The sequence below is a fragment of the Acomys minous genome, assembly GCF_964271855.1.
Source record: "Acomys minous genome assembly, chromosome: 15".
Lineage (NCBI taxonomy): Eukaryota > Metazoa > Chordata > Mammalia > Rodentia > Muridae > Acomys > Acomys minous.
The window spans coordinates 28516376-28540224 of NC_140497.1; the positions used below are offsets into that span (position 1 = coordinate 28516376).

At 37.7% G+C, this 23849-nt stretch overlaps 1 protein-coding gene across 1 annotated transcript in view; it reads right to left on the bottom strand.

The window, feature by feature from the left end:
- Window positions 1-587: 587 nt before the first annotated feature.
- LOC311585057 (uncharacterized protein) overlaps window positions 588-23849 on the bottom strand; it is a gene marked incomplete at its 5' end in the record, with an annotated part of 161906 nt that continues 138644 nt past the window's right edge. Inside the window, one exon of the mRNA XM_084759826.1 lies at window positions 588-646. Within this exon, the coding sequence (XP_084615952.1) occupies window positions 599-646 (48 nt within the window). The 3' untranslated portion in view covers window positions 588-598. The remainder of the gene's footprint in view (window positions 647-23849) is intronic.

Consider the following 23849-nt stretch of genomic DNA (forward strand, 5'->3'; position numbering starts at 1 on the left):
ATTTCCCTTCCCTAGACCTCTGACAGAAGGGGACCTCTTTCCCCACCTTTGGACCACAGCCTATCAGGTATCATCCAGATAGCCTGCTTCCCTTTCCTCTGTGTGCCACCAGGCCTCCCCATCAAGGGGAAGTGATCAAATTGAGGGCACCAGAGTTCATGTCAGAGGCATCCGCACTCTCCCCACAACCATGGAGAATGAGCCGTGTATTTGCTAGATCTGAACAGAGGGTCTAGGTTCACTGCATGCATTGACTTTGGTTGGTGCAGCATTTACACAATGGAATACTACTAGCTATTAACAACAAGAAAATCTTGAAACTTGCAGGCAAATGGATGGGACCAGAAATGATCATCATGAGGTAGATAACTCAGACCCAGAAAGATATGCATGGTATATACTCACTTATAAGTGAATATTATTAGCCCAACATAGATGTCCTCTGAGAGAATCCACACAGCGGGGTATCAGGAAAGATGCTGGGACTTGCTGCTGGTGGTGTGTAAGAATTGGGGTATGAAAGGACCCAGAGGGTTCAGGAGCCCAACAAGGAGATCCTTAACACCAGTGGATCTGGACCCAGGGTGGCCTGCATAGTTCATCTCTTGACATGAGATGTTGAGGAAAAGTCACATCTTACGTGTTTCTGGATAAGAAGTAAAGGAAAAAGAAAGTTTGAGAAATTCCCTAGAAGTGATTATTTAAAGCAGTGTACATGATTTCTGTGTACAATGTATTGAAAACAGGTGGTTGTTTCTATACATACCCACTGGGTTTCAGAAGAATAGAAAATTAATAATTGGTATAACCCTGTTTAGAATATAACATATATGTAAATGGATATGGAGATTCCCTAAGGCCCTCAATCTGTGGGGTTCAAGTGACCCTTTCACAGGGGCTGTATATCAGATACCTGGTGTAGGAGGTCTTTACATTACCATTCAAAATAGCAACAAAATCAAAGTTGTGAAGTAACAACATGACAAGCTGTATTAAGGGGTCACAGCATTAGAAAGGTTGAGAACCATTGCTCTAGAGAGTCTTCCATATTTGTTGACTAAAAAAAAAAAAATCAAAATATCTCATATGTATATTAGCAGTGAAATGGAGACAAACATATATGCATAAAAGGTCTTATCACTTAAATTTAATAATAACAAGTCAAACATTAATGTGCTATATTTTATTTAATACCATACCCCATGTTGCATAATTATCAATAAATCAAAAGGTTTGGAAGATAGATGCCTCTGGAACAACATTCCTGAGCTGATGATACGATATCATACATTCACTCTCCATTGACAATCCCATTCATAAACACTCATTGTGACCCTTCCATATCTGAGGACCTGAGTGCTGTGGCCTAGACACAAAGCTTGTGGCCTTTACAAGAGCCAGGTGTTTTCAAAGTAAAAGCCTCTAATGGGAACATTTCATTATAGTTAAACAACCCATTAGTCCCGAAACAGAGTGGTTAGGATGAGAAAAACAAATTGTTCCAGACACTCATTTTCAGACCATTGTCTGCTCCAGCCAACATGGTGAAGTGTGCACGCAAAAGCAACAAGGACCAGTAGAGACTTTGGCTTTGATGGCATCTTACGAGATTGCAGAATTTTGGTAAACCAGAATAAGACTATACCTACAAGAGAAATCTTAAATATACAGAAAAAAAATTCATAAGCTTTAAAGTCAAATACTCAGTAGGAGGTTATAGTTATTTTAGCACTAAAAGCAGAACCAATGGTGTTAAATTCTACTTTCAAACAACAGGTATGTGAATGGGGCTATTAATACCTATCTCCTTAAGTTTCTACAGTCTATAAAGCCGAGATACTACCTACCTTATAGGGCAATTCAGATAAAACTTTTAATGAATTATTAAAGCATAGTGGTTAGGCTTACAATGAAAAATAGCTACTATCACTATCACTTTAGCAATAGTAAATTGTTTCTATATAAAATATATTCAGCAGTAAACGTTGCAATCCATAAAGAACAACAATAAATGGAACTTAAGTTTTGCCACAATGAAATATTATTAATATGCATATTACTTATTCTATTTTATGTATACCTATTATATCCTGCATTATTATTAATAATTATTAATATTAATAATATAATTATTATTATTCTGTATTATTATTACTATACCTAACACATTTTATGTATTTACACAATTATATTGTACATAATATAAATAATATTTCACCCTAATATATTATAAGTGAATTAAAATTTAGGAGTAGGCATGATAAATGGATAAGAATTTAGAAAAAGGAGGTTTTAAGACTTATGAAGATGTTTTTGTATCTATCCTTCATTAGGAATAAAGTGAGACTTTTAATATCAACTAGAGTGTAATTCTCTGCCTCTGCTTCTCAAATACTTAACAACTTTCACCTCAGTTTCTCCCCTATTTCCCCTGAGAATGAGAGGGACATGCCTCACTGGTCCTCAGAGATGAGTTCCTGCATAATAGCATGGTGTCTGTCATTTGCTCTGTATGCATTTCTGCAGTACCTCTGTGCCAATGTCAGGAGCCAGGCCTCCAGGGCCCTCCAACTGAATCACCACTGAGCTTCCCCAAGGTGCCTCCACTGCACACAGCCTTTGCCAATGTCAAGCCTGTGCCTGCCAATGCCTGCTAATGTCTGCACTGAGGCTGCCCACAGTCAAGAGTGCTGATGCATCCAGGACACAGCAAAGGCTCAAAAGAGCAGCATGTGCCAGACCTTGCTTCATAATATAAGGCACAGTTGCCAGCAGACATTTGGAATCCCCAAGCACTACTCTTATGTGTTGGGCATTGCTGTTGTTTCCCTTCATTATGCTTCTGCATGTTGAAGTATGGTGTTCATGTCCTTTAACTAAAATTAGATCAATGTTTCTAACACGATACATTAGGTAATTTCAGAATTATATGAAATAAGACAATAGTCTCATTTTTTAAAAAAAGATGATAGTAATGTAATTTACACGTTGCTGTGAAGTATTTACAAAAAGAACAATTGAAGCAATTGTAACAGGAAAAAATGGTAAAGAAATATCCATAGGTATTGTCAACTTTTATTTATTGATTCATATCCAGGAAAATAATAATGTGCTCATATGTATTAGTCTTACCCAGGGCATATTATTAACTAAACACAGTCACTATTCAAAGAGAAAAATAACACCATTAGCTTGTAAATTTGTTTTTATTTCAACTATTTTATAATGGGCCTCAGTGGTACTTTTTACTCCAATTTAAACATTAAGATCTCAACTTTTACTTCAGTAATTGAAAATTGCTTAATGAGTTTCTGCAATGCATTTTTTTCATTTTGGCCCAGGGCAGCCCATGTTTTCCACAGCCTGTGTCTTGACGCTATGTGCAGACTCCATTACTTCCACAATTTAAGAGACATTCTTTCTTCCCACACCAGATTCGGGTACCTCATGTGCTCTTTAGGATTAATTCTTTCCTTTGTTTGTGTTTTTTACTTTTCAAAGTAAAATTTCTTACTCTGCTGTATTTTTAAGTTTATTATTGGTTTTGGTAAATTTAACAAATCACCTTTTCTTTTTCTTTTTTTTTAAGTTAATCACTTTACAACCTGATCCCAGCCCCGTCCTTCCTCTCCTCCCAGTCCCACCCTCACTTCCCCTCCCCTCATCCCTCCCTCTTCTTCTCAGAGAAGGAAGCCTCCCACCCCAAAGCAGTACCACCCACCCTGATACCTTAAGCAGCAGAAGAACCAAGTGCATCCTCTCCCACTGAGATCTGACAAAGCAGCCCAGTTAGGGGAAAGAGATCCAGAGACAGGCCGCAGAGTCAGAAACAGCCCCTGCTCCCTTTGTTGGGGGACCCATATATATATAATGACCAAGCTGCATATCTGCTACCTATGAATAGAGGGTCTAGGTGTAGCCCACATATGCTCTCCTTGATTGTTGGTTCTGTCTCTGTGAGCCCCATGGGCCCGGGTTAGTTTACTCTGTAGGTCTTCTTGTGGTGTCTTTGACTCCTCAGGCTCCCTCTGTCTTTTCTCAAACTCTTCCATAAAACTCTCCAAGTCCAGCTTTACTGTTTGCCTATGGGTCTCTGCATCTGTTTCTATCAGCTGCTGGATGAAGCCTCTCAGAAGACAGTTAAGCTAGGCTCTTGCCTGAAAGCATAGCGGAGTATCATTAATAGTGAAAGAGTTTGGCTTTCTCCCATGGAGTAGGTCTCAAGCTGGGCCAGTCATTGATTTGCCATTCCCTCAAATTCTGCTCCACCTTAATCTTTACACATCTTGTAGGCAGGACAAATTTTGGGTCAAAGGTTTTATGGGTTGGTTGGTATCCTCCTCCCTTCACTGGAAATCCCACTTTTTCTTTAAACATACAAAACTTTGAAAAACCCACACCTCTTTTCCAACTTCCCTTCCTGGGAAAGCTGTTGAAATTAGGGTAAGCTCACTTCCTCTGTATTGTCCATTTCATTTCCTACTCAGTCCTTTATAATCCACCCCCTTTCACAGAGGAAGAGAAAAACAAGTGTTAAATGGGATTACATTCAGTTTTAGGGCCTGCTTTGGGGGTTTTACCAAATATATCCTTAATTTTTTTTATCAAACTAATTACTGCATTATTTCTCCTTAAGTCTGTTGCACAGGCTTCATAATATTCTTGCACTTTCAGTCTAGCTGGTGTTTACTTTTGCAGGGTTGTTAAGCTCCATCCTCTTTAAAACTGATTTATCCAGATAACCACCTAATTCCATCGCAAAAATTCAAATCCAATGCAAGTCAAGGTTTCCTGCCATTTCTTGCAAGATTTCATCCTTTGGCTTTAGGTTCCATTAAACAAATTGAACACATGCTTCTCCTCCACAGGCATAATATACAATTTCTTAAGATGTTAGAATATTTCCTGCCTCTGATCATGTGCCCATGTCATTTATCCTGAGTAAATTATTTTTGTGATAGACCTCATGTGTTTTTTTCCAGTCTGCATCTATATCTTGAGTATCTACATTATAAGAGAAAATATGCTGGGGTCCAAGGATACAATAATAAGGGCTATGTGTCCCTTTAGTGTTGGTCAAGTTTCTAACACTGCGACAAATATGTGTCAGGAATACATATAAAAAGATAGTCTGGCCGGGCAGTGGTGGCGCATGCCTTTAATCCCAGCACTTGGGAGGCAGAGGCAGGCAGATCGCTGTGAGTTCGAGGCCAGCCTGGTCTACAAAGCAAGTCCAGGACAGCCAAGGCTACACAGAGAAACCCTGTCTCGCAAAACCAAAAAAAAAAAAAAAAAGATAGTCTGGCTTGTGGCATCGTAAGTTTCACACTACTACTGCCTAGCCTTTTGCTTTAGGGACTGTGGTAGCACAGTTTATCCTGATAGGAGCATGTGGTGGTGGAGGTTGCTCAACTCAAGGAGGCTGCTAAGCTAAAGCCACAAATAGGAAAGAACTAGTTCTCCAATGGTCCCTTCAAATAAAAGTCCACAATAAGGTAATTTCTTTCCACTAAACCACAACCATTAAAAGTTCTAAAATGAAGTGAGGGAGACAGTGTAGGCTTGATGCCTTCAACACTACATACTTTTTGCTGGCTTGGACACCAACACAATCTGTCCTACCTGCAATGTGCTGAGGCAAGGGTGGGACAGAACTAGTGGGAGTGGACAGGCAATGTTTGGTTCAACTTGAGGCCCATGCCTTGAGTAGGAGCCCATGCCCTCCACTGTCTGGATGGCTAGGAACAAGAGACTGGATAACCCAGAGAACTAGGGCAGAGCCAACCACAACTGGCAAAAACAGACAATGAAACAATTCATAATAATGTTCTCCTATACGCTTAGGTTGGTGCCCTTAACCATTTGTCACCATAGAGACTTCACGGAGCAACAGATTGGAGCAAGTACAGAGACCCATAGCCAGACATTATGCTGAGAGAGTCTACACTGGACGTCTCCATTAGGTCCCTCACCCAAGAGACTGAGGAAGCCCACAGAACAGGAGAAGCAAAGAGTGTTAGAGTCAAAAAGAATGGAGGACATCTGTGGGACAGAGCCCACTGAGTCAGGTAAGTAGGGCTCACATGGGCTCACAGAGACTGAATTGGCAAGCACAGAGCCTGCATGGATCTCTACCACGTCCCCCGAAAATGTGTTATGGCTGTTAGAATGGTGTTCTTGTAAGACTTCTAACAGCAGGAACAGGTGAATCTCTGACTCTTTTACCTACTCTTGGGACTCTTTTCCTCCTATTGGGTTGCCTTGTTCAGCCTCAGTATGATGGGTTTCATCTTGTCTTACTGTGTCTTGTTTTGTCTCTTGGAGGCCAGCTCTTCTGTGAAAAGGAGACAGAAGGGGAGTAGATCTTAGGCACAGGGAAGGTTGGAGGAGCTCGGAGAAGTACAGGAAGGGGAAACTGTGGTTGGGATGGATTGTGTGAGAGAAGAATCTATTTTCAACAACAACAACAACAACAGAGGTTCCAGATCCTCCCAATATCACCACAGGCGACTAATCTTGTAATACACGAATCCTCAGTCACATTCCATTCCCAAGCTATAGTGCTTACTGAAGACTGAGTTTTTTTTTTTAACATCACGTCAGATTTCAGCAGGCATTCCTTTAGAACTTTCTGGTAGCCTACTATTATAGTCTGCATCTAACACGTTTTCCTCAAACTGTCAAACCGTGAAGTTTGTCATGTCCTTTATCCTATATATGTCTCTCACACATATCTAGAAATAGACTATTTCATTGTATAAATATTAATTGATAGCTCATGAAAATACATCCTTCCCATAATAAATAAGAACATTGAAATATAGGGAAGACAATATAAAACTGGCATAGCTGAACTTTCTGTACTACCATCAGTTGCATTCCCTACTGAAAGTGTTTGTTCCCAAATATTTCAATAGCAACTATTGTCAAACTTGGGTATATGAGTTCTAAGTTGTTACTTTTGGGTTAGTGCAGGTCTTATTTGGTTCTTCAGCATATGTGCATGTCTGTGCAATCCTGTTGCTTCTGTTTGCTTCAACCTCTCTTCCTGGACACCTGCTTTCACCTCTGCCATTCTGGAGTCTCCCACTCACTTTCCTTTATCCACTTTCTATGATCATGGTAATTTCTCTGCCCACAGTACTCTCCATTATGTTTTTCTGAAAATCACAGCCAAAGCTCTGGAGTTTGTTGACATGTGGTAGTTATAAAACCCCCATGTCTCTGTACAAGTCAAACATTTTTCATATTTATATTGAGAAAAAAATCCCAATCTCTGAACACACCATCAGTTTCATATATTTAATATACATAAAAGTTAATCTGTAGAGCCTTCTGTTACAAGATATATTTCCGTACATTCTTAATCTCAAGTGGTCTCACATATGATTTTCATTTATCTTTTATCACTGAAACATTGTCAAAACTTATTGCCTTTTTCTGAAGCAACTTCTCTAGACTTGATTCTTAGACCCTTTCTACTGCTATGACTCTACTTCAAGTAGGCAAAAACACTGATAAATCAATCCTCCTCCCTATTAGTTGTATTTCGTATCTGAATGTTCTGTTTATCAAATGCAATCTCTCTCACTTATTAATGAATATTTTCCTTTGCAGAAGTCCTGAGATATAGAATTGACACAGTATAAAGGGGCATCTAAAACTACAATTTGCATAGTGAATCTTTTTGCTTATTTGTTTTTAAAGCAGAGTACCTAAAATGCAATATTTTATTATGGTAGCACAATAACTTCATACTGAGATGGTATCCATTAATGTTGGATAGGAAATGTTTTCAAAAGTGCAATGAAAACCCTAGAGCAAGCTGTTGGGGACAGGTAAGAGAGTTAGGGAAATAATACCATCAGGGAAAATGCTTATAGCACAAGCCTGAGAAGCTGAGTTAGATTTCCTGCCCCCACAAATGCAGCTGGGTATGGTAAGTACATGTCTACAATCACTGTAATAGAGAGGTGTAGACAAGGACATCCCTGGAGCTCATCCAATCTATTGCGATCTTCAATCTCTAGATTTAGTGAGATACCTGGTCTCAAAAGAAACGGCAGAGGTCTTGAGGAATGACATCTGGGTTTGACCTCTCTACACACACACACACACACACACACACACACACACACACACACGCACACACGCACGTGCACACACACACGAGAGAGAGAATGAAATAGCTTTAACAGCAGAAAAATGTAACATGCTTACAGAAGAGATTAAAGTCAAGTCTATATGAAAAATTAGATAATAAATAAAACATAGTAATTAATTGTGGCTCATCAAACAGAAGAAGATTCTGAAAAAGATAAAGTAATGGGTCACCACAAGATTGGCAACAGGTTATGGGATAGAAAGGAAGGTTACTAGGAAGCAGATGGATGGGTGGAGCACAGAAGATTTTAAAGGCTGATGAAAGTTTTCTCTACGATGATGGACACCCGTCAACACACATCTGTGCAATCTTTTAGACAATATAGTACCAAGAATGATACTTACTGAGAATTATGAAGTTTGCATGGCCACAATATGTCAATACAGATTCATGAATTATCACAGGTGTGTCGTTTTTCTCAGGGGAGACACATATAACAAGTTGGTTATGCAAGTGTTAGGTTAAGATCTTATAGGAAATACCAGTAAATTCCTCTTAATTTTGCTACAATTACACAACTAATTATTAATAACATAATTAAAAACATGCAATTTGAAAAAGACTAACTTTATCATCATTGATTCATTTTTATTTAGGAGAACTGAGGGTTTTTTAATTTTTAAATTACGGTAATTTAGTGATATTACATCCTGATTGTTATCCTCTTGCTCTTATCTTCCAGATCCCAGCCTCCCTCCCTCTTCCTCCCTATCCTTCCCCAGACCAAACTGACTTTTAACAAAAAAAAAGAATCACAAACTGCCATGAAAGTTAAGGTTGACTGAAATATACCTGTGGTAGGTACTAGACACACGTAGAACTCAAAACTTAAATAGTAGTTATAGACCTTAATAGAAGGCACATTTACCTATCTCCCTCAAGCCTGTGTGCTATGTCATAGTTAAGCTTACAGTCATATTTCTGATTAAAAACAAACTATAAAACAAGGCATAAAATGTAAAAAGCTGTATTCCATAAAAGCACAGTAATGTTTAATAGAATATATATTAATTTTATATTTACCTATTCCAATTATCATTCTATTATCAAAAGATGCATTTATCCTAAGTTTATAAACTAAACTGACTTATATGTGAATGTTAATAACATTTTAATAAAACTGGTTTATTCTCTATATCTGTATCAGGCAGCTTTCTAGGGGCTCCTAGAAGTGTTCATTTCATCGTGACACATGCACAGCGTCATCTATAAACAGCCCTAAGTTTACAGTCCCCCAAACCTCAGGAAACAACACTTTCAGCTCTGAACAAGCTTGATATGAGAGTTGTAGAAAAACAAACAATTACAATAGAAAACAACAAAAGAGAAGCTAGAAGTTGTTATTGTGATGCTATTACCAAAGGGGCCTGTGTTATGGTGTGACAAATTCCTTAAGTGCACCAAATAGTCCCTGGAAACAAATTGGGTGCTTTTCAAAGCGACATTAACTCTTTCTTCTCACAAGAGTCCCATTTGTTGCCTGGAGACACAGACACAGGATGGTCTAGCCACACAAAAGTACTAAGGGACACATTGATGCTCACCATTAACCACCAACTTTTCAATGCAGCTTTTCTCTGAAGCAGATCTCTGAATTCCCATTTGACAATTTTCCCCATGTTTTATATTTTTCCATCTTCTATACTGAATTATTTTGATTACATAGAAGGTAAGGAAGTTCAGCACAAGGTCCATGATGGCCAGAAAGATTTGAACTTAAGATGAAGGTAAATTATTGAACAAACTGGCTAATTTATCCAAGAGATAAGAAGGTTGATGGCAATACTAAAACAATCCTAGGATAACTAAAAATTATTTGTCAAGAATATATTGCAAAAGAATAGTAATTACCTGTTGTTTCAACTAACGCAGTAAATAAAGAAAAGCCAGTCTTTTAACATGAGAGGGTTGATTACATATAAGGGAAACATTTCTGACAAAATTGCTTAAATTATCTGTATGTGTGTGTGTATGTATAGAAAACCATTCTAACTACAAAAAATAAAAATAAAAATAAATCACATCTAAGTCTGTTATCAAAGATGACTACTAATAAGATGGCTATATGGTACATAATTTTTATTCATCAATTTGTAATTTTTTATAGTGTTAGGAATCAAAGCCAGGGCCATACTCTTACCCGACAAGTGTTCTACCACTGGCCTATTCCTCTAGCCACCGCATGTACTTTATTTTAAGCATAATAGCCAACAGATTTTGTCCAACATACATGCCTTTGAAACTGAACTGAGGAAGGACGAGACCCAGACATACTTACATAAACGCTGGTGTCAGCTGCACTGTGCTAATGGAGACACACCAGCAGCCCAGAAATGCATTGCAGTTATTAGGCACAATGAAATGAGGAGGTGGGTTTGTTATATACAGCTGATTGAAGGGTCAGCTGATAGATCGACTTCATTGGGAGTATCTGTAGGGGACTCTGTAGGAGTCTCAGGTTGCAGTCCTGCAGGAAGGAACTGTGGCTCCTATTTTCTGCATACAGTGAATATCTGGGCTTGGACAAAGGAAAGATTTTTCATTCCTTTGAGCCTGTCCCAGGATAGGACTTTCTATTCCAAGGGATCTAAAGGAGTTGTCATCCTTGATATGATCATATTTACATCAAAAATACACATTCACTTAGGATTTCATTTGCTCTCCACAAAATGTCTCATGAGTTAATGAATAATTTGAACACTTCATATGTGTATACATATATATAATTTTGGTGTGAATTTAGTTACATTTAATATTATCACTGATCTTTGTTGGACAAATAAATAGTACATTGTGCAGTGACATATTTTATAACAAAGTAATAAGAAGCTACAGAAAGAATCTAAATACATATCTTAAATTAAAGTGGCCAGGACAGAAGGGCTAGAAAATCTGGTCTCACAACTAGTTTGCATTTTGGAAATCACAAAACTATGGAGAGAGCAACAAGTTCAATGGTTCTGGAATATATTATAAAAACAGGTGGCTGAGGAGACAGGAGGTGTTTTCTAAGGCATAAAAACATTGTTATGTTGTTATTATGGTGGATAATGTATTTAATAGGGATCTCTGTGAATTTTGGGGTAGTCTTATTGATTCAAGGAATATGGAGGTTTAAATAATATGGTGGAGGCCCCCTCTGTCAGATGTCTACGGGAGAGGAATAGAGTGGAAGAGAGAGGGAGGGTGGGAATGGAAAGATAAAAGTGAGGGGGTAACAACCAGAATGTAATATGAATAAATTATAATAAAATAAAGAATAATATATAGTTGTATTTTTTATTGAAGGAATACCTTCCATAATGACCTTCTCCAGTTAACCCCTACCCAAACATGTGTACTTCTAGCCCTCAATGGAGAAAGGGGAACACTTACACACTGTTGTTGGCAGCAGAAAGTAATATAGCCACTGCAGAAAACAAAATTTACATTCTTCAAAATTCTAACAGTAGAATTAGCACTGATAGAACTATGCCAACTGGATATGAAGTCAGCAAATAAAAGTGATGCCTTCTTGTTCACATTTTTTGTAGCAACATTTCCAGTTGCAGTGACATGGAATTGGCCTAGGTGACCATTAATAGATGGATGAATAAGGAAGATGGAGCATATATACATAATGTATACATATATATATATATATATATATATACAATGTAAAACAATGAAATTATGTAATTTGTAGAAAAATAGATGACCTGGAAATAACTTGTTGATGAAATCAACTAGACGTGGGTAGACAAGCCGACAGCCAAGACATAAACTGCAAATAGAAGAAGGACTAATATGGGGACATAGGGGGCGAGAACAATAGAGGAATAGATTTTAATGAACCAGATTCATAAATGGAATGGCCAGAGATTCATTTCTTTGTACAATAAGCATGGGTTCATAATTATAATAAGAATCAGGATAAAATAAATTAAAGTACAGCAAATGAGAGGCTAACAATAATTAATGACTGCCCTGCTGAGAAAATGAGGGCTAGGGTGTGGTGCCTTCCCTGGTGTTCCTCCAAGTCATGGTGAGGACACTGTGTAGCAGCAGTGCCTATAAGGATGGAGGAAGCAGATTTGCCCAGGCATGGTGGCCTGGGGCAGCATGGAAGTGATGATTTGAAGAACATTTTGACATCCTGAAAGATGGAGGCATCTAGCCCACGTGGTATCTGAGTAGCCAGAGGATGAACTCAGTCACTGACAAGTGAATGTGAGGCTGTATGGCCGACTGCAAAACACCCGTGTCTGCGTTTCACTGGCAAACACTGCAACTACACACCCTCATGAGGTAGGCTCCCAGTCTCCAGCATCAACTAGCCTCTGGTCCCTGGCTCTACCCACTGTTCCATGGAGGGCCCTCACCTGGGCCTGGCGTCCAATGCATGGCTTGAAGTCCTAGCTAAGACAATTAGAAAACTAAAGGAGGTGAAGGGGATACAAACTGCAAAGGAAGAAGTCAAAGTATTGCTTTCTGCATATGATATCAGTAGTATAATAAGCGACCCCAAAATTTCTATTAGGCAATTTCTCCAACTGTTAAACACTTTCAGCAAAATGGCTGGATACAAAATTAACTAAACAATCAGTAGCCTTTCTGTATACAAACGATAAACAGACTGAGAAAGAAATTAGGGAAATATCACCCTTCACAATAGCCACAAATAATATAAATATATTAGTGCAATTCTAAATAAGCAAGAGAAAAACATATATGACAAAAACTTCAAGTCTCTGAAGAAATTGATTGAATAAGATACCAAAAGATGAAAAGATTTTCATGCTCATGTGTCACTCGGATTAACATAGTAAAAATGGCCACCTTACCAAAAGAAATCTACATAATCAATGCAATTCCCAACAAAATTAAGCACAGTAATTTGTAGACCCTGAAAGAACAATTCTTTGCTTCATATGGAAAAACCAGAGACCCTGAGTATTCTAAAAGAATTCTGTAAAATAAAAGATATTCCAGAGGAATCTCCATCCCTGATCCTAAGCTATACAGCAGAGCAGTAGTAATAAAAACTGCATGATATTGGAAAAGAAACAGAGTGGTTGATCAACGGAATTGACAAAGAAATAAACCCATACACCTACACACACTTGATTTTTTTACAAAGAAGCAAACACCATAAAATGAAAGAAAGAAAGAAAGAAAGAAAGAAAGCATCTTCAATGAATGGTGCTAGGATAACTGGATGTCTGCATACAGAAGAATGCAAATAGATCCATATATATCACCCTGCACAAAACTAAAGTCCAAGTAGATTAAAGATCTCAACATAAAACCAAATATACTAAATCTAATACAAGCAAAATCGAGGAAAAGCCTTGACCTCACTGGCACAGGAGACAAGTTCCTGAACAGAACTCCAACATCTCAGACACTAGGAGTAACAATTAATAAATGATACCTCATGAAACTGAAAAGCTGCTTCAAGGCAAAGGACACTGTTAACAGAACAAAATGGCAGCCTAAAGACTGGGGAAAATAATCTTCTTCAACTCCTAATCTGACAAAAGGCTCACATCCAAAATATATAAAGAATTCAAGAAATTAAACACCAAGAAACCAAATAATCCAATTAAAAATGGGGAACAGAACTAAACCAAGAATTCTCAACAGATGTATCTCTCAAGGATGAGAATCACCTAAAGAAAAGTGCTCAACATCCTTAGTCATCAGGAAAATGCAAGTCAAAATAACTCTGACTTTGCACCCACCAGAATAGCTAAAATCAAAAACTCAATGGAACACTCCACCATTGCTGGTGGGAGTGCAAATTGTGCAGCCACTTTGTAACTGAATCTGGTGCTTTCTCAGAAATTTGGGGATAGCTGTACCTCAAGTCATACCACTTCTGGCCATAAGCCCAAAAGGGGCTTTATCATACCACAAGAACATTTGCTCAACTATGTTTATAGCACCTCTATTCATAATACCCAGAAACTGGAAACAACCCAGATGTTTCTCAACTGAAGAATGGATAGGATGAAGAAATTGTTATGTATTTGCACAATGGAATACTTCTCAGGTATTAAAAACAAGGAAGTCATGAAATTTGAAGGCAAATGGGTTGAATGAGAAAAGATCTTCCTGAGTGAGGCAACCCTCGCTCAAGACCAAGAAAGACACACGTTGTATGTACCCACTTATAACTGGATATTAGCCATATATTGCAGAATAATTATACCATTCACAGTACTCCAAGAAGCTAAGTAACAAGGAAGACTCAAGAGAGGATGCTTGAATATCACTCAGAGGGGAAAATAGAACAGACATCAGAAATGGAAGAAGTGTGAGAACTGGGTGGAGAGAGTGTGGGCAGGGCAGTGAGAGTGGGGATCAGATGTGGGGAGAGTGGGGATAAGAGGAGGGGTGCATCTCTGGGAAAAGATGGAGACCTGAGACAGGATAGGCCCCTGGGAGGATATAAAGTGATGCTAGCTAAGACTCCTAGCAGCAGGGAACGTGGAAACTCAAGTGCCCACTTTATATCCAGGAAGGATTTCCAGTAGAAGGAGGGGGAAGCCAACCCACCCACACAACCTTCGCCCCAAATTTACCCTACCTACAATATATTCAGGGATAACAATGGAGCAGAGATTTTTGAGAGAATTGAGTAGCCCAACCTGAGACCCACTGTATAAGAGAACCAAACCAAAACACTCTTACTGATACTCTGCTGTTCTTCTAGACAGGAGCCTAGCATAACCCTCCTCTAAGAGTCTCTCAAAAACAGATGCAGGAATTCATAGCTAAACATTAGACGGAGCTCGAGGATCTTGTAGAAGAGTAGGGAAAATGATAGAAGGACCAGGAAAGGACAAGAACTCCACAAGAAGACCAACAGGGTCACCTAATCTAGGCCCATGAGTGCTTATGGATATTGAAACACCAACCCAATGAGCAGGTGTGAACTAAACCTAGGCCCCCAACAAATATGTAATTGATGGACAGCATGGTGTTTATGTGGATCTGCTATCAAATGGAGCAAGGGCTGGCTCTGACATGCCTATGTTTAGATCACTTGTCACTAGCTGAGCTGCCTTGTCTCACCTGGTAGAAGAGGACTCGATGTGCTGAAGTAAGTTGGTGTTGAGGACGGTGAGCTGACAAGGGGAGAGGGAAAGGGAGGAGAGGGTGGGAGGGCAGGACCTTCAGGAGAGGAGGGCGAAGGCTGCATTTGGGATGTAAATGAATGAATGAATGAATAAATAAATAAATAAATAATTTAAACAGAAAAAAATAACTAATGATAAAATAGAAGCACTGTAGCAATTTAATACTGCTAGACAACATTTGAGCACACCAGATCAAATCCACTGAAGACAAAGTCACAGAGAAGCAGGGCTGTGGTACTTTCATTGTTGCTATTAGTCTTGTTCATGAATTGCCTGTCCATTTTCCCAAATGAATCTACCAGTATCATTTGCAGGATCCTAAAGGTTCTGCAATCATCTTACGTTTCTTAACTTTCCTCATTTGTGGTTGCATTATTTGTTGATCTATCAGAAATGCCCTTTTGCTATCAGTTGTATCATTTTTTTTTTTGGCAAAAGAGTCTCTACACTCTCATGCTATAATCACTATTAGTAATTGGTTGAATTTTGTTGTACAGTCATTGTGTTGAACAGCATGAGGTAGAGTTTTAACTTCATCTACTTGTTGGGAAACCGTATTAGTTCTGCTAAGTGTAAGGCAACCCAGGAGTAGTTGCAACTTATTTTCATACACAGATGTTGAACTCTGGGATTCGTCTTTTTCTTTATTGATTTGCCTCTCTTGATAGCATGATATTGCTGTAATTAACAAGATTCAAAATGAATTTTGAAATGTGTCAGTTCTTAACACAATTGTCCAGTTGGTAGGTTTTTTTTCCCGTTAACTTTATGGTGTATGCTTTGTAGTCTCTGCATTCCAAATATGTAATTTCTTTCTGCTCATATTGGAATTGGAATGGAGACATATGTCATGCTAATGGTAGTTCATATGTCATATTACTTCTTTAAAACAAACATAAAGACTGATAGAAATGTTAAAGAAAACTGAAAGGAACTGAAGCTAAGGTTTTGCTCAGTTTGGGGGCTCATAGGTAGCTTGTGTGACTCAGACAACCAAGGCTTAACAACTTAAAGATAAGAAGCAGAAGGTATAGGGGGTACTATCAGTCATACACAGAGGTGAGCTACAAAACTCCCAATGGAAGTACACCCTTAAGTAAATTTGCTGTGACTGTGTGCCATTGACGGAATTATGTCCTCTTCAAAATCCCTCTGTCTAGGTACGTCGTTTTATTTTCAGATATTGTTTAGGACCTTTCCCTGATGGATGGTGAAGTGCTGAAGAGGCTCAGAAAATTCACAGAGCTCTTCAAACAAAAATATCATAAACCAACAACTAAGTGATATAAGAAGTAAATAATTGCTGGGGAAAAGGTAAGTCTTCTGGGTTATAACTGCCTGCAAGTTGCCCAGGAAACAGAAGTGAGTTGTCACACTTGGTGACTATAACGCAGGCACCAGACTTACTGTATTCCTGTAAGTAATCTAAATAAACTTAATGGATCACCAGATGGGCATGGAAACAATCCCCTCTTTAGTCTGTTGCCTTCTCTTGCCAAGATGCACAGAAATATACCCCGCAGGAAAATTTTCAGATAGGAAATTTGTGAGACACACTCACAGGGAAATCATCATGTACAGCAATGGGCAGTAGTCATGATGTTTGTGCTAAAATTCAAAACACACGAAATATATACACCAAACCACCAGAAACAAATGAAGATGCATGGGATTTCTTCTAAGAGATATCACAGAAAACAAGTTGTGCCTACAACTTGATCTCAGGCTTCTTAATTTGGAAACAGTTGATAACACAAAAGCCACTCTGCTTTTGATATAAGATATTTTTTAAGGTTATGATGTTCTTAATTGTAAATAAGTCCAGAAGCAGCTTTACTAGGGAATCTAAGATGTGAATAATAACCACTGATATAATGTACTTTATAAGAAATGAACTTGACACCAGACCCAGAGGAAGAGAAACTGATGTTTACATTATTGAAAAATTAACTCATAAACGGGTGAAAATTGAAAGCAACAAATAAGATGTAGGAACTTGTGACTGAACAGTTTCAGCATCTATTCCATTAGTTTCAAGATAAGGGAGAAGAAAAGCATAGAAATCGCATTTGACAAGAACAAAAATGAAGACTTTCCAGATGTTAAAAACAAAACAAAACTTCTTGAATCAAATGTTTCCTCAAGGAACATAAATACCTAGGCAGACTTAGCAGAGCGCTGTGAGCCTGCAAGTCATCAAAGACTTCATTTTTAATTTTTAAAATTTACCAGAGGGAGAAGACAGATTACCTACAAAGGATTTCAAATTAGCCTTAAGCTGACTTCTCAACAGTGATAATAAAAACTAAAAAATAATAGAACAATATCTTCAAAGTGCTAAGGGAAAAGAACACAGTGTTATGTTCATCTAAATACTCTTTGTAGAGCTAAGGCAAAAATAAAGACATTTCAAATACACAAAGACCAAGTAAGACATTTTACAGCCCTAGGAACTTTATCCCATTTTAGAAGTGTGGGCTGGAGATTGAACCGTTGGTCTCCCCAGGCTAAACACATGCTCTCCCATGAAGACACATCTCCAGCACCCAAGTTCTTCCTTAGTAGCATAAGTTTAGACAGATAATTAGAGACTAAAACCACATCAATAAGTGAAAATATGGAAAAAGCTTTCTTGTAAAATTTAACAGCTCGTAGTAATATTACAATTAGTTCTGTTTCATAAAACTAAAACTCTAGGAAGCAATATAGAACTTCAAACAGGGATTGGGGCATTGTGAATTTCTTTTTGCTGATTTTCTTAGTAAGAAGAAACATTAAGTAATTACATATTTTGTAATGACTTGTTTGATTAATTTAATAACTTGTTAAATTGATATTAATTACTAAAGGAATAAAAAGCAATATACAACTTCAAAATCAGTAGAGAGTGATACAAATACAGGAAGAGTTAATGCAACAGAGATAATTCAACACTAAGGGAGGGAGAGAACAAACTAAAGAATGAGATCAAAGCGCACGCCTTGGGAAAAAATAAGTACAAATGAATCAACAATCACCGGAAGCATCATGAGCTTATGCTGATCTTAGGAAGTAGTAGAGAAAATAAATGGAGATTGCAGCATTTTGTTTCAAAGCCATCTAAAAAGATTGCATTAGAAAGTTAAATATATAGGATGGAATAAACATTAACTATGTATTCCCCTTCAAGAGAAATATGATATAATAATATTAACTGTGGAAAGTTAAACTTTAAGGGAAAAGACATTGATACAGAACCAGGCATGGTGGTCCATTTCTATGAACAGCACCCTGAAAATAATGTAATTACATGGAAATGTAGGGTGATATGCTGAGCCAGATGGCTAGCCACTCTAATTCAAATTTCTTTATATTATAGTGTAGGCAGAGATCTGGATAAAGAGAGGGGATATAGTTATTTAAAGATTTAAGTATGACATTGCAGGTGGGTGGGTACAGAGAGCAGAAGGGTACAAAACTGGATGGAATTAGCACTTTGGAAAAACTGACCACAGACCAAGTCACTGGATAACACAAGATGGAAGAATGGTAAGTAATAAAGCCAGGAGTTAGCAAAGAGAGGTCACTGTTTCCTGTGGCTAGGGTAAAAAAAAATTCGAGTTTGATCCAAGGGTAATGGAAACTTGGTAAATGTGACATATTCCAGTTCCTCACACTTTGAAATGGGCTTTTAGAAGACACAGACTGTGCTAGTACTTTGACACACATTTCCCAGCCTCCAGTCCTGTAGTGAGAAAAGAAACACAAACGCACAGGCACGCACACATGCACACGTGCGGACACACCCTGGTTAGGTTAGTTTTCTGACAAAAAGTGTTTTCAAAACAGAAAAGCTATTATGTTTAAGAATATGGCCTGTTCTGGTGGTTTAAGTGAGAAACTTCCCTCACGCGCTCACGTATTTGAACCTTTGGTCCCCTGTTTATGAAGCCGTTAGAAGGTGGAGCCTTGATGGAGCAAATGTGCCACTGGGCCAGACTGTAAGGCTTGATGGCTGCACCACATTTCTGGTTTTTGCTCTGTCTCCTTCCTGTGTGCAATGAGATGTGAGCTTTCAGATTCCTTCTCCTGCTGCTATGCATGCTTGTGGCAATGTCTCCCCTAACACTCTGGCCTGTCTGTGGAAACATATGTCAAAATAAACTCTTCCTTTAAGAAGTTGATTTTGGTTATAGAATATCACAGCAGCAGAAAAGTAAGTAATACGATACAGCACTTGTTTTAAAACATTTGATGTACAATAAAATACAACAAAATATTCTGAAGCATTCCACATCTCTTCTTTTTTTTATGACAAACATGTATCCTATAACTTTTTAAAGGTTTATTTAGTCATTCTAAATTTTTTCCTTTTTTCCCCACTAGCCCCCCTCAATATTCATTTTTGCTCACTTATCTTCTTATGAATAATTTGCCTATCAAAATCCCCATGTGAATTCTGTGGCAGTTAAGGATGAAAACAAATTACTTAAGCAAAAATCTTATTTTACCTATAAGTTACCTCCAACTGTAGAAATGTGATGTCAAATCCAATACTGTACATTTAAGCTTAAAGACCTTAGACAGAAATCCCTCATAATTCTTCTAAGTAGATTTTTAATAAGTCACGTGGGAAGTATTTGTTTTGACAGGTAATTTTCTATTCACATTTAAAATATACTCCATTTTCACCTTTTCCTTTCAAATGGGGAGAAATGAGTCACAGAAGAAGTTCACCTAATATTTTTTCTTGATCAGACTGGAAGGTTAATTTAAAACAAAATAACCAAATTAAGTTTCTCAGGATGCTTCTCAAGTTTATAGAATCAATAGATCAATGATACTTAACCTCATTTTAAAGGGAACACCCTTTATATTTAATTAAATAAAATATATATTAAGTATCATTGATAAGAGTGAAAACTTGAAGGTCATTAAATATCTATCTGTAGCAGATATTTTATTTGATTCTTTTTATTTATTTATTTATCTTACAATATATGGGGACGGTTGCCACAGCCCACCTTATATATCATAAACTTAAGTAGAAACCAGTGTGAACTACCTAAGTGTTCTCTGAAAATACGTCCCATGGAGTCCTGTCCTTTCACAGAGTTTAGAGAAAGACAGCTTCAGTCTCCAATGCGTGATGGCTAGTTTTCTGGTTTAGAATACATGGCTCCAGCTTGTGCAGATATTAGAAGGTGATGTAACTTTGAAGTTGGGTTGCCAAACGGACGTTACCTCACTGATGATGAGTCCTGGAAGAAAGTAGCATCATCCTACTGTTCTTCTATTCACTCTGCTTCCAGACAGCTAGGAAATGAACAAGATTCCTCCACTTCTTGTTTCCTTTATAAAATACTGTGTTGCCATAAAGACCCAAGGCAACACAATCAAATGACCACTGCCTGTAGGTATCAGCCAAAGTAGATTTTCCTGCTACTAAGTTTACATAATCGAGCGTTATGTCAGAGCGAAAGAAGGTGAGGTGAGGAACAGAGAAAGCAATAAAATCATTGGCACCTTTATTCTTCCCATTACCTCATCTCTTTTTCTTTCTTTTTTAAATTCTCGATTAATTTTTTAAAAATTTGTTCGCATTACATCCTAACTGTAGCCCCCTCCTTCATCGCCTCAAGGTCCCACTCTCTATTCCTCATACCGCCCCCCAGCTTCCCCTAAGAAAAGGGGAGCCCTCCTCCTCTGTCATCTGACCTCAGCCTATCAGGTCTCATCTGGACTGCCTGCATCCTCTTCCTCTGTGACCAGGCAAGGCCAGCCTACCATGGGGAATGGAGTATATCAAAGAGTGGGTGCTAGAGTGCATGTCACGAGTAGTCTCTATGCCCCACATTATGGGGCACACAAAGAGACTAAGCAAAGTAGGATTAGCATAGTAAAAATGGCCATTTTACCAAAAGCAATCTAGAGATTTAATGAAATTCCCATCAAAATGTCAACACAATTCTTTCCAGCTCTTGAAAGAACAATTCTCAACTTCATACAGAAAAACAAAAAAACCTCAAGTAGCTAAGAAAATGCTGAATGATCTTCTGGAAGTATCCTCATCCCTGATCTCAAGCTGTATTGTAGAACAACAGTAATAAAAACGGCATGGTACTGGCATAGAAATAGACAGCTGGACCAATGAAATCAAATCGAAGACCCAGAAACAAACCCACATACCTATTTTTTTTTCCAAGAAGCCAAACTATACAATGGAAAAAAGAAAACTCTTCAACAAATGGTGCTGGTCTACCTAAATATCTATGTGTAGAAAAATGCAAATAGATTCTTATCACCCTGCACAAAACTAAAGTCCAAATGAGTTAAAGATCTCAACATAAACCAGATACACTAAATCTGCTAGAAGAAGAAGTGGGAATAGCCTTGAACTCATTGGCACAGGGGACAACTTCCTGAAGAGAAGGCCAACAGCTCAGGCTCTAAGATCAACAATTAATAAATGGGACTTCATGAGGCTGAGAAGTTTCCGTAAGGCAAAGGATATTCAGCAGAACAAAACGACAGCCTATAGACTGGGAAAAGACCTTCACCAACCCTACATCTGATAGAGGGCTAATATTCAAAATATATAAAGAACTCAAGAAATTAAAGAACACCAAATCAAATAATCCAATTTAAAAATGGGCTCAGAACTAAGCAGAGAACTCTCATCTCTTTTTCCATAATTTTAACCTGAGGGCTTGTGGTTGTCATTCTGTTTATAGAGATTGCATATATACCATACTATTGTACTAAATTGTACTAAAACTAACATTATGTCATCTTCTTTGTGTATCTGTTTATATTCTACTTATCTCCTCTCTATATCACTACCACCATGAACTTCATGGGAAACAGACTCATATATGTCTTACTCAACTCTACTTCAACATCAAGAAGCATTAGTAACAAGTAGAGGATGCTCCAGAAATGATTGAATAGCTAATAGTTTCATATGGCCTAGTACTACTTAGTGTTAGATGAACAACCTTATTAAGGTTTCTGAACCATATTACAATAAATATATGTTCAGAGAAAATGAACAACTTTATTTGTGAAGGCAAAGGTCTTACTTAAAATGAAATGTGGATCTTTTAAATTGGCTTTTCTATAGAGATCTTAGTAAATTATCATTTCCTCTAGATACCAAGTCTAGTGTCTAACAGATTCCCAATTTACTCTTCTTAATAGGTTCTAGGATGCTAGTCATGGATTGATTACCAGAAGATATCAACATTTGGAAAACAAAGTAATAAACAGACACGGTCAGCATTCTTCTAAAGATGCTTGGAGAATAATCTCCACCTGAGCCATTTGCTACCTTTATAATGAGAAAAGAGGGTTGGGAAATAACCAGACACTAATGAAAACCTGTTCAAAACTGTTCATGAAACAGGAGGAAGATCGTTTTCTTTAAGTCTAATTTAGACTAAAGGCAAAGTACTTAATAACTATCCATTACACTTCCTCTAATTTGTGCTTTTAAAACATTCCAAATGATCAGCTCATGGTCTATAATAAAACCCATGTATGAGCATCTGTGTGTTGGCCTTTCTCCAGTATCTATGATTTTTATAGAGTATGGATTATTGAGGACATTTTGCATGTCACTGTATATATTTCCAAAGAATATTGATTAGGTAATAGCAGCCATAATATTTTTAAATTGTGTAGTATCAAACAAATTCTAAGGTGTATCTATTCATATACTAAGTGATTTGATAACTATAATCCCAAAATATTCCTAACAGAACTACGTTTTTATCTTTAGAGTTTAGAATTTGAGTTAACTTGTTTTTGATATTCCCTGCTTTATTTAAATATTCCACAATTATTTATTATACATCATCTCAACTGTAAACAATTCTAAAGTAAATAAAATAGGTCTTTATATACAATATAGTAACTCATCGCACAATTTTTCATGATTGTTGAAAATGCTTTGAACAAATAAATATTGAATTACATTATGTTGGTGATCACTGTATTTTAAATGGGAATGCTGTGTTATACAGTTTAACACTTTCCCTCAGCTGGTAGTGTTGTTTTGGGGGTCATGACACCTTAGAGACCAGGTCCTAGCTAGCAGAAGTGGGCCTCTGAAGGTGATATTTCCTTATGGTTCCACACTACTCCTCTTCCTTGGAGGGCACTAGACAAACAAGATTTATTGCAAGTTCCTGCCACCATAAATCAAAGCGCTACCATCACCATCCTTTCCCTATACAATGGGTGTACCCTCTGAAACTGTGCACTGGAATAAGTCTCTCCACTTGAGGTATTTTGTCACAATGACAAGAAAAATAACTAATAGAGTAAATTAATGCCCCAATTTTACAGGTTAAACAATCTCAAAATGGTGTTATGTTTGATATGTTACCTACAATTTGAGAGTAGGACTGAAATGAAGTGATGTCTTGGAGAGATGAAAAGGCAAGTATCTGCACTTTAACAATGAATAATGTAATGCATACTCCATGGTGGAATAACTCAGGCAAGCAAGTATGGGAAACTCTGGAAGAATAGTCATCACAGAGTAATCAAGATGAAGTACGGTGTGCTCAAGTCTTGTG